Here is a 12,788-nt window from a genome sequence, read left to right as displayed (position 1 = left end):
AGCCCTGTGTGAAACAGTGATAATGTCAGGGGGTGTGGCCAAATATACAAATGTTCCTAAGAACATAAGAGAAGCCATGTTGGATCAGGCCAATGGGCCACCAAGTCCAACACTCTGTGTCACATAAGAACATAAGAGAAGCCATGTTGGATCAGGCCAATGGCCCAACCAGCCCAACACTCTGTGTCACATAAGAACATAAGAGAAGCCATGTTGGATCAGGCCATGGGCCCATCCAACCCAACACTCTGTGTCACAGAAGAACACAAGAGAAGCCGTGTTGGATCAGGCCAATGGCCCATCCATTCCAACACTCTGTGTCACATAAGAACATAAGAGAAGCCCTGTTGGATCAGGCCAATGGCCTATCCAGTCCATCACTCTGTGTCACATAAGAACATAAGAGAAGCCATGTTGGATCAGGCCAATGGCCCAACCAGCCCAACACTCTGTGTCACATAAGAACATAAGAGAAGCCGTGTTGGATAAGGCCAATGGCCCATCCAGCCTAACACTCTGTGTCACATAAGAACATAAGAGAAGCCATGTTGGATCAGGCCAATGGCCCATCCAGTCCATTACTCTGTGTCACATAAGGACATAAGAGAAGCCATGTTGGATCAGGCCAATGGCCCATCCAGTCCAACACTCTGTGTCATATAAGAACATAAGAAGCCATGTTGGATCAGGCCAATGGCTCATCCAGTCCATCACTCTGTGTCACATAAGAACATAAGAGAAGCCATGTTGGATCAGGCCAGTGGCCCATCCTGTGCATCACTCTGTGTCACATAAGAGAAGCCATGTTGGATCAGGCCAATGGCCCATCCAGTCCAACACTCTGTGTCACACTGTAGCCAATATGTGTGTGTGTACATATATATCCTGCTGGGCTTTTTCTATAAAAAAAGCCCTGCTTATCTCACAGATGTTAATTTTCTGCCCCTAAGCATTCCTCCTTTGTTCTTACCTAGCTAATTACAACGTGCAATGGTACTTCTGCATCCTGAAGTTCCTTTTCTGCAACACCCCTCTCACCCTCTGGCTGGGATAAAAAGACTGAGACATTTCCATCCCAAATAAAATATGAGGAAGCCTTGGCTCTGAAAACTTATACCCCGAACAGCTTCTTAGTTTTTAGGTGCTACAGGGCTCAAAATCAGGTATTTGTGGAAAGTGTCATATTATCACACAAGGTGTCCCTTTCTTTTAGCAGGAGACATGTGGCAGTCGGCGAACGGAGCGGAACACCCACTGATGGAAGAAGAGGCTACATATTCAAATGTGAAAGAGGTGTTTGAATATTTGGATGCACCAAGGAACGGAGAGGGGAAACACCTACCTAAAGGAAAGATGAACTCCAGTATTTTACAGGGGGATGGTTCTCTAGGACAAAAAATGCGTCAAGGAGACTGCAGGAATGAGTGCACTGCAAGCAGGGAAAATATCACTGAAATATCAATTATTAATATTCCACAAAGGATGTGTAGCAGAAAGAAAATATATAAGTGCATGAAGGGTGGGAAAAGTTTCAGGCAGAGACCGTACCTTACTTCCCATGAAAGAATTAATATAAGGGAGAAACCATATAAATGCATGGAATGTGGGAAAAGTTTCAGTTGCAGTTCACACTTTAGTGTCCATCAGCGAATTCACACAGGGGAGAAACCATATCAATGCCTAGAGTGTGGGAAAAGCTTCAGTCAGAGTTCCAGTCTGACTTTCCATCAAAGAATTCACACAGGGGAGAGACCATATCAATGCCTGGAGTGCGGGAAAAGCTTTGGTCAGAGTTCACACCTTCGTGTTCATCAAAAAATTCACACAGGGGAGAAACCATATACATGCCAGGAATGTGGGAAAAGCTTCAGGCAGAGTGCAAGCCTTACTTCTCACCAAAGGGTACACACAGGGGAGAAACCATATAAATGCGTAGAGTGTGGAACAAGCTTCAGTCACAGTGGAAGCCTTACCGCCCATCAAAGAATTCACATAGGAGAGAAACCATATGAATGCCTGGAGTGTGGGAAAAGCTTCAGTGAGAAAGGAAAACTTACTTCCCATCAAAGAACTCACACAGGGGAAAAACCATATAAATGCCTGGACTGTGGGAAAAGCTTCAGAGAGAGTGCATACCTTACTTCCCACCAAAGAACGCACACAGGGGAAAAACCATATAAATGCCTGGACTGTGGGAAAAGCTACACTGACAGTTCCAGTCTTACTTCCCATCAAAGAATTCACACAGGGGAGAAACCATATGAATGCCAGGTGTGTGGGAAAAGCTTTGCTGACAGCTCAACTCTTATTTCCCATAGAAGAATTCACTCTGGGGAGAAACCATATGAATGCGTGCAGTGTGGGAAAAGGTTCAATCAAAGTGCACACCTTACTTCACATCAAAGGACACACATAGGGGAGAAACCATATAAATGCCTTGAATGTGGAAACGGTTTTGGAAGAAAAGATAACCTCATCTCTCATCAAAGAATTCACACAGGTGAAAAACCGTACAAATGTCTGGAGTGTGGGAAAGGCTTCAGCCAGGGTTCCAGTCTTACTTCCCATAGAAGAATTCACACAGGGGAGAAACCATACCAATGCCTGGAGTGTGGGAAAAGCTTCAGTCGGAGCGACGTTCTTAGTTTGCATCAGAAAATTCACACAGGGGAGAAACCATATAAATGTCTCGAGTGTGGGAAAAGTTTTACTCACAGTGGAAACCTTACTTCCCATCAAAGAATTCACAAGAGGGAGAAAGCATATTAATACCTGTAGTGTGGGAAAAGCTTCAGTCCTAGCGCCCACCTAACTTCCCACTGAAGTCCATAGGAGAAGAAATATGAATACCTGGGAAGTAATCATCTTACTTCCCACTAGAAAATTCACACAGGGAAGAATCCATAGAAATGCCTAGCATGGATAAAGCTTTAGTTGCAGTTCACACATTTGTGTCTGTCAGAAAATTCGCATGGAAGAGAAAGGTTGAAGGAGCTGGGTAAGTTTAGCCTGAAGAGGAGATGACTGAGAGATGATATGATCACCATCTTCAAGTACTTGAAGGGCTGTCACATAGAGGATGGTGCACAATTGTTTTCTGTGGTCTCGGAAGGTCAGACTAGAACCAGTGGGTTGAAATTAAATCAGAAGATGTTCTGGCTCAACATTAGGAAGAACTTCCTGACCATTTGAGCGGTTCCTCAGTGGAACAGGCTTCCTCGGGAGGTGGTGGGCTCGCCTTCTTTGGAGGTTTTTAAACAGAGGCTCGATTCTGGGAACTTAGGCAGATCATGAGAAGGAGGGCAGAAAAAGTTGCATCTGGGCTTAGTTCTCATGGCCCCTTTTTATATGCACAGGAAAATGCTGTTTGCCAGTTTGGGGACATGAACATTTTTTCTCCAGGCCAGTTTTGCCAGAGATCCTGGAGAGTTTTCTTCTCCCCACACCCCAGCTCCATCTTCTGGGCTAGGATCAAGGATCATAAGAGAAGCCATGTTGGATCAGGCTAATGGCCCATCCAGTCCAACAGTCTGTGTCACACAGTTGCCAAAAAGCAGGTGCCATCAGGAGGTCTATTAGTGGGGCCAGGACACTAGAAGAAGAAGAAGAAGAAGAAGATATTGGATTTATATCCCGCCCTTCACTCCGAAGAGTCTCAGAGCGGCTCACAATCTCCTTTACCTTCCTCCCCCACAACAGACACCCTGTGAGGTGGGTGGGGCTGGAGAGGGCTCTCACAGCAGCTGCCCTTTCAAGGACAACCTCTGCCAGAGCTATGGCGGACCCAAGGCCATGCTAGCAGGTGCAAGTGGAGGAGTGGGGAATCAAACCCGGTTCTCCCAGATAAGAGTCCGCACACTTAACCACTACACCAAACTGGCCCTCCCACTGTTGCCCCCCCCCCGCAAGTACCAAGAATACAGAGCATCACCAGACAGAGAGTTCCATCTATACCTTGTGGCTAAGAGCCACTGATGGATCTCTGCTCCATATGTTTATCCAGTCCCCTCTTGAAGCTGTAAGAACATAAGAGAAGCCATGTTGGATCAGACCAATGGCCCATCCAGTCCAACACTCTATGTCACACAGTGGCCAAAAAACCCAGGCGCCATCAGGAGGTCCATCAGTGGGGCCAGGACACTAGAAGCCTTCCCACTGTTGCCCCCACTCCAAGCACCCAGAATACAAAGCATCACTGGCCCACACAGAGACTTCAAACAATACGCTGTGGCTAATAGCCGCTGATGGACATCTGCTCCATATATTTATCCAATCCTCTCTTGCAGCTGTCTATGCTTGCAGCCTCCTGTGGCAGTGAATTCCATGGGTAAATCACCTTTTGGGTGAAGAAGTACTAGGTGTGTGTGTAGGGGGAGGTACTTCTGAATTTCCTACATTGTGCAGGGAGGTGGACTAGATGACCCTGGAGGTCCCTTTCAGCTCTGATTCTGTGAAACCATATACATATCTGGACTGTAGAAAAAGTTTCACACCTTAATGGCCATAAAAAAAATCCACACAGTGGAGAAACTGTGCATAATGCCTGGAATATGGGAAAAGCATCACTTGCGCTTTCATGTTCATCAGCAAATTCACACAGTGGAGAAACCATATAAATCCCTGGAATTCATACAGGGTAGAAACCATAGAAATGCTTGCAGTGTGGGAAAAGGTTCCATCGCAAGACACACCTTTCTTCCCAGTGAAGGAGAGAAAGTACGTCACATATTCATGTTTTTAATCATATTTAATCGTATTTATTGCTTTATGTAGTTTAAAAACCCTTGTAAGGTTCGGTCCCTAGGCAGGGAAAGTACCAAAAGTTCAGAACTGCCTATCACCTTTGACAGTTCATAGTATAACTGAAGAAATAGGACATCCAGGACTTTTTTTGAGCAGGAACATAAGAATAACATAAGAGAAGCCATGTTGGATCAGGCCAATGGCCCATCCAGTCCAACACTCTGTGTCACATAGTGGCCAAATATATATATATATATATATATATATATATATATATATATATATATATATATATATATACATACACACACACACACACACACACACACACTGTGGCTGATAGCCACTGATGGACCTCTGCTCCATATTTTTATCTAACCCCCTCTTGAAGCTGGCTATGCTTGTAGCTGCCACCACCTCCTGTGGCAGTGAATTCCACATGTTAATCACCCTTTGGGTGAAGAAGTACTTCCTTTTATCTGTTTTAACCTGACTGCTCAGCAATTTCATTGAATGCCCACGAGTTCTTGTATTGTGAGAAAGGGAGAAAAGGACTTCTTTCTCTACTTTCTCCATCCCATGCATTATCTTGTAAACCTCTATCATGTCACACCGCAGTCGACGTTTCTCTGAGCTAATGAGGCCCAAGCGTTTTAACCTTTCTTCATAGAGAAAATGTTCCAACCCTTCAATCATTTTAGTTGCCCTTTTCTGGACTTTTTCCAATGCTAGAATATCCTTTTTGAGGTACGGTGACTAGAACTGTACACAGTATTGTACACAGGAACGCAGTTCTGGCTGGCTTGGTGTCAGAGGATGTGGCCTAATATGCAAATGAGTCTCCACTGAGCTTTATCTACATAAAAAGCCCTGTGCAAAGCAATGTCAGAGGGTGTGGCCTAATATGCAAATGAGTTCCTGCTGGGCTTTTTCGACAAAAAGCCCTGAGGAGATCTATCACTCTGGAATGACAAACAATTGCTGTCTTTTGTTTTATAACTTTGCTTTGAGAATTTAATGGCAGTTATCAAGATGGATTCTAGTCCATGTAGTATAATTACTGCTTTGCAGAATTGTTTTGGGGTCCAGTTGTTTTATTTGGAGGACAATCACATCCTCAAGTTCAAAGCTTTTATTTCTCTTCCTCTGTCGCCTTTTTTTTTTTCAATTTTAAATAAATTTATTAATATTAATATAACAATAAGAATCCAACACATACAACTATTACAATATCTATAACTTTAGCCATCCCATTATGCTTACAATATTATGTAGAGAGACTTAATAGAATACAAAATCTATATATTTTTCTGGCAGTTGACATGAAACATTTTGTTGTTCTTGTACAAACTTAAAGAAATGATACCATTTTTCCACAAACATGTCATTGTCTTTTCCGTTTTCTAAAACTTCTGATTGCCGAATTGTGTTTGCTATCTTATCCGCCTTTAACAAAAGTTTTGCCTAAAGGGTCTAATCAGACTTTTTACTTGTGGCTTCCAATTTTGCCACAGTGTGACACAGAGTGTTGGACTGGATGGGCCATTGGCCTGATCCAACAGGGCTTCTCTTATGTTCTTATCAGAAAATACCTTCTTTTCTATGAGTGTATCACGTGGTCTAGGCTTCCCATTGTGCATAGTCTTCTGCCCTACCAACTTAAAACCTGACTTGCCCAAATCTTAGAGAATTGTCATGCCTATGTATTTAGCTAAGTTTGAGAGCTTTTAGTAGACCTGATTTTTATTGTGTGCATTTTTCTGTGCATGTATGATTCATGGTCACCTGTTCAAATTCTTGCCCAATACAAAGAGACTTCTTTATTTTAAATAAAGTCATTCTCTCCAAGAAGTTCACTGTTTGTTCTACTGACACAAGGTCAGCAGTCTGGCCTCAAATATTTCACTGTACTGGAAGAGAGAAGTCTCTCAGGAAGTTTGCTCAGTTAAACACTTGCGCAGGGGTGGCAAACTTGGTTAACGTAAGAGCCAAGGAGAATTTACAGCAGATTCTGAGAGCCGCAAGACATGAACGTGTTTGAGAGAGGAAGGAGGGAAGATAAATAAATGGAGGGGAGGGAGGGAGAGGTGGAATGAAAGCAACTTTAATACATTCATAAGAACATAAGAGAAGCCATGTTGGATCAGGCCAATGGCCCATCCAGTCCAACACTCTGTGTCACATAAGAGAAGCCATGTTGGATCAGGCCAGTGGCCCATCCAGTCCAACACTGTGTGTCACATAAGAGAAGCCCTGTTGGATCAGGCCAATGGCCCATCCAGTCCAACACTCTGTGTCACATAAGAGAAGCCATGTTGGATCAGGCCAGTGGCCCATCCAGTCCAACACTGTGTGTCACGTAAGAACATAAGAGAAGCCCTGTTGGATCAGGCCAGTGGCCCATCCAGTCCAACACTGTGTGTCACATAAGAACATAAGAGAAGCCATGTTGGATAAGGCCAATGGCCCATCCAGTCCAACACTCTGTGTCACACTGTGGCAAAATTGGAAGCCACAAGTAAAAAGTCTGATTAGACCCTTTAGGCAAAACTTTTGTTAAAGGCGGATAAGATAGCAAACACAATTCGGCAATCAGAAGTTTTAGAAAACAGAAAAGACAATGACATGTTTGTGTATTAGATATTACCTAGATGCTCCTTGGGGATGGGGGTGGGGGGTGGGGGGTGGAAGGGGAGGATGCGGCGGGATCAGATTTGTTTTTTGAACTGTTTGTAAATGGATTTGTGAAATGTTCAATAAAACCTGCCTTTTTTTTCAAAAAAAAAAAAAAAAAAAACATAAGAGAAGCCATGTTGGATAAGGCCAATGGCCCATCCAGTCCAACACTCTGTGTCACATAAGAACATAAGAAAAGCCATGTTGGATCAGGCCAGTGGCCCATCCAATCCAACACTCTATGTCACATAAGAGAAGCCCTGTTGGATCAGGCCAATGGCCCATCCAGTCCAACACTGTGTGTCACATAAGAACATAAGAGAAGCCCTGTTGGATCAGGCCAATGGTCCATCCATTCCAACACTCTGTGTCACATAAGAACATAAGAAAAGCCATGTTGGATCAGGCCAGTGGCCCATCCAGTCCAACACTCTGTGCCACAGAAGAACATAAGAGAAGGCATGTTGGATCAGGCCAATGGCCCCTCCAGTCCAACACTCTGTGTCACATAAGAACATAAGAAAAGCCATGTTGGATCAGGCCAGTGGCCCATCCAGTCCAACACTCTGTGTCACAGAAGAACATAAGAGAACCGCTGTTGGATCAGGCCAATGGCCCATCCAGTCCAACACTCTGTTTCACATAAGAACACAAGAGAAGCCCTGTTGGATCAGGCCAATGGCCCCTCCAGTCCAACACTCTGTGTCACATAAGAAGAGAAGCCCTGTTGGATCAGGCCACTGGCCCATCCAGTCCAACACTCTGTGTCACATAAGAACATAAGAAAAGCCATGTTGGATCAGGACAGTGGCCCATTCAGTCCAACACTCTGTGTCACATAAGAGAAGCCCTGTTGGATCAGGCCAATGGCCCATCCAAGTCCAACTCTCTGTGTCACATAAGAACATAAGAGAAGCCATGCTGGATCAGGCCAATGGCCCATCCAGTCCAACACTCTGTGTCACATAAGAACATAAGAAAAGCCATGTTGGATCAGGCCAGTGGCCCATCCAATCCAACACTCTGTGTCACATAAGAACATAAAAGAAGCCCTGTTGGATCAGGCCAATGGCCCATCCAGTCCAACACTCTGTGTCACAGAAGAACATAAGAAATGCCATGTTGGATCAGGCCCATGGCCCATCCAGTCCAACACTCTGAGTCACATAAGAACATAAGAAAAGCCATGTTGGATCAGGCCAGTGGCCCATCTAGTCCAACACTCTGTGTCACAGAAGAACATAAGAGAAGCCCTGTTGGATCAGGCCAATGGCCCATCCAGTCCAACACTCTGTGTCACAGAAGAACACAAGAGAAGCCATGTTGGATCAGGCCAATGGCCCATCCAGTCCAACACTCTGTGTCACATAAGAACATGAGAAAAGCCATGTTGCATCAGGCCAGTGGCCCATCCAGTCCAACACTCTGTGTCACATAAGAAAAGCCCTGTTGGATCAGGCCAATGGCCCATCCAGTCCAACACTCTGTGTCACATAAGAACATAAGAGAAGCCCTGTTGGATCAGGCCAATGGCCCATTCAGCAACAGTCTGTGTCACATAAGAACATAAAAGAAGCCCTGTTGGATCAGGCCAATGGCCCCTCCAGTCCAACACTCTGTGTCACATAAGAAGAGAAGCCCTGTTGGATCAGGCCAGTGGCCCATCCAGTCCAACACTCTGAGTCACATAAGAGCATAAGAGAAGCCCTGTTGGATCAGGCCAATGGCCCATCCAGTCCAACACTCTGAGTCACATAAGAGCATAAGAGAAGCCATGTTGGATCAGGCCAATGGCCCATCCAGTCCAACCCTCTGTGTCACACAGTGGCAAATATATTTGTGTGTGTGTGTATACACATTCTCCAAGCTGTTGGCTGGCTTGGCTTGGAGAAGTAATTTAAAGAGAGAAATGTCTTCTCCAAGCTGGCTGACAGGGTGGTGGAGGCTTCAAGAGCCACACAATGTGTGTGAAAGAGCCACAGTTTGGCCACCCCTGGTCTAGTGGGGGATTCTGCTTGAATTATCATGCTTAATTGAAGTGACTGACCATCACATACAAAGCCTGTCGCAGACTTGGTCCCTCATAACTGCAGAATCGCCTCTACCCCTCAACTCCACCAAGACAGTTGGGGTTTCTCTGAGCAGGACCTTTTACAGACACCTCCCTGCGAATGGGCAAAAACAACAACTTGTGTGTTCATACAGATTTTACGTTATGGCCAAATCCTGTGGAAATACCCTGCCTGAGGAGGTGTGGAGGGCTGCCATTCTTCTAGTTCCCTACAATTGATGCCATGAAGAAGTTTCGGTAACGAGGTGGAGACTGTGCTCTGCACTGCGATGTATCCACTGCCTTAAGCATAATCCTTCTGTGTAGCTCCTGTACCATCGAACATGACAGGTCCTCTTGTGGATCAAAAACTGGCTAATTAATAGGAAGCAGAGAGTGAGTATAAATGGGCAGTCTTTGCAGTGGAGGACGGTAAACAGTGGGGTGCCGCAGGGCTTAGTACTGGGTCCCATGCTCTTTAACTTGTTCATAAATGATTTGGGAGTAAGCAGTGAAGTGGCCAAGTTTGCAGATGACACTAAATTGTTCAGGGTGGTGAGAACCAGAGAAGAAGAAGAAGAAGATATTGGATTTATATCCCGCCCTCAACTCAGAAGAGTCTCAGAGCGGCTCACAATCTCCTTTACCTTCCTCCCCCACAACAGACACCCTGTGAGGTGGGTGGGGCTGGAGAGGGCTCTCACAGCAGCTGCCCTTTCAAGGACAACTTCTGTCAGAGCTATGGCTGACCCAAGGCCATTCCAGCAGGTGCAAGTGGAGGAGTGGGGAATCAAACCCGGTTCTCCCAGATAAGAGTCCGCACACTTAACCACTACACCAAACTGGCTCTCTACACCAAACTGGCTCTCTTTGTGAGGCACTCTAAAGGGATCTGTTGAGGCTGGGTGAGTGGGCGTCAACGTGGCAGATGAGGTTCAATGTGGCCAAGTGCAAAGTAATGCACATTGAGGCCAAGAATCCCAGCTACAAATAGAAGTTGATGGGGTGTGAACTGGCAGAGACTGACCAAGAGAGAGATCTTGGTGTCATGGTAGATAACTCCTGAAAATGTAAGGACAGTGTGCGATTGCAATAAAAAAGGCCAACGCCATGCTGGGAATTCTAAGGAAGGGAACTGAAAATAAATCAGCCAGTATCCTAATGCCCCTGTATAAATCGATGGTGCGGTCTCATTTGGAATACTGTGTACAATTCTGGTCACCGCACCTCAAAAAGGATATTATAGCATTGGAAAAAGTCCAGAAAAGGGAAACTAAAATGATTAAAGGTTTGGAACACTTTCCCTATGAAGAAAGGTTAAAACGCTTGGGACTTTTTAGCTTGGAGAAACGTCGACTGCAGGGTGACATGATAGAGGTTTACAAGATTATGCATGGGATGGAGAAAGCAGAGGAAGAAGTCCTTTTCTCCCTTTCTCACAATACAAGAACTTGTGGGCATTCAATGAAATTGCTGAGCAGTCAGGTTAGAACAGATAAAAAGAAGCCCTTCTTCACCCAAAGGGTGATTAACATGTGAAATTCACTGCCACAAGAGGTTGTGGCGGCTACACGCACAGCCAGCTTCAAGAGGGGATTGGATAAAAATATGGAGCAGAGGTCCATCAGTGGCTATTAGCCACAGCATATTATTGGAACTGTCTAGGGCAGTGATGCTCTGTATTCTTGGTGCTTGGGGGGGGGCACAGAGGGAGGGCTTCTAGTGTCCTGGCCCCACTGATGGACCTCTGGATGGCAATTGGGGTGGGGGGGTTGGCTACTGTGTGACACAGAGTGTGGGACAGGAAGGGCCATTGGCCTGATCCAACATGGCTTCTCTTATGTTCTTGTGTGACACAGAGTGTTGGACTGGAGGGGCCACTGGCCTGATCCAACATGGCTTCTCTTATGTTCTTCTGTGACACAGAGTGTTGGACTGGAGGGGCCACTGGCCTGATCCAACAGGGCTTCTCTTATGTTCTTATGTGACACAGAGTGTGGGACAGGAAGGGCCATTGGCCTGATCCAACGTGGCTTCTCTTATGTTCTTATGTAGACGCTTATGATTGGATTCAGCTCTCCCCCCCCTCCCCGATTTTCTGCTTATATTCTATGTTTTTTGTAATCCCAACTTCTATTGCACTGTTTTCTGGCTATCCCATTCCCATTGATCCAGGGGTTTTTTTCACACTGTGTAATCTTCCTTGAGCATCGGTGAAAGCGGCAAACCATAAGAGATATAAAGGAGGGGGAAATATGCTCAGATCTGACCTGCTCCTAGGTACCCTAAACCGATGTTCCCTCTAGGCTAAGTTAGTGTGAGCTAGCTCAGAGATTTTTTGGACTCCAGCTCACACATTTTTGTCTTCACTCAGGAAGGATGGCCTCAAAGCAAGGCGATTGATGCAGGAGCTCAGAACTTTAATGCCAGGAGCTCATGAAATAGAATCTTTGCTCACAGGATCCCACAGCTTAGAGGCAGCATTGCCCAAGACCCCAGAAGTTGCTAGGTCCTGCCACTTAGAATCTGGTCTTTTAAGCATTATGTAAAACCCAGACGTTAACCCAGGGGTGGCCAAACTGTGGCTCTTTCACACATATTGTGTGTCTCTAAGTACCCACTGCCCCGAACCTCTCAAAATTGTACTGATTGGACCACTTTTGATGTTAAATGGTTTCCTATGATAGCTTATGTGGAAGAGAATGGAATTGTACCACGATCCTTAATTACTTTGTAATATTTCTTGTTCTACTTATTCGACCAGGTTTGTGTTCTACTTACCTTACCAATGGTAGCTCTCCAGATGTTTTTTGCCCACAACTCCCATCCGCCCCAGCCATTGGCCATGCTAGCTGGGGTTGATGGGAGTTGTAGGCAAAAAGCATCTGGAGAGCTACTGATGGCCACCCTGCCTTATGTGATCTCTGGTTGCAATTAGTGCTTACTTTAATTTATAGTTTCGGTGCATCAGTTATTAATGTAAATTCTGTTTGTTTGTTTTCGGTAAACGCGTTTATACTATTATTCACATTTATCGATTGCAAAATGATATCCGTTATTTGTTGTATGTTTTAATTTGTTCCAGGTTACTCTGTTCTTTGACGTTTCTAAATTACTCTTGATTGCTTTAATGGATCAGAAACATATTCTAAATAAAATAAATCTTTATTTAAAAAAAGAAAAGAAAAGGCATTTCTCTCTTTAAATCACTACTTCTTGAAGCCAAGGCAGTTGGCAGCTTGGAGAATGAAGTTAAAGTTGCTTTCTTTCTATCTTCCCTCCCCCATCTATTTTTCCTCCCTCCCTCCCTCCCTCCCTC

The 12,788-nt window shown here is 45.0% G+C and overlaps 1 protein-coding gene across 11 annotated transcripts in view; it reads left to right on the top strand.

The window, feature by feature from the left end:
* The window catches only part of LOC132571063 (zinc finger protein 883-like), a 661,721-nt gene extending 658,952 nt beyond the window's left edge, over nt 1-2,769 (top strand). For all 11 annotated transcript variants that reach the window (XM_060237717.1, XM_060237714.1, XM_060237719.1 and 8 more), the window contains one exon: nt 1,214-2,769. In XM_060237717.1, coding sequence (XP_060093700.1) covers nt 1,214-2,769 — 1,556 coding nt within the window. The remainder of the gene's footprint in view (nt 1-1,213) is intronic.
* The last annotated feature ends 10,019 nt before the right edge of the window (nt 2,770-12,788 follow it).

This window comes from Heteronotia binoei, chromosome 5, assembly GCF_032191835.1.
Source record: "Heteronotia binoei isolate CCM8104 ecotype False Entrance Well chromosome 5, APGP_CSIRO_Hbin_v1, whole genome shotgun sequence".
In the NCBI taxonomy this organism is placed as follows: domain Eukaryota; kingdom Metazoa; phylum Chordata; class Lepidosauria; order Squamata; family Gekkonidae; genus Heteronotia; species Heteronotia binoei.
This window is presented reverse-complemented; position numbering and strand designations above follow the sequence as displayed.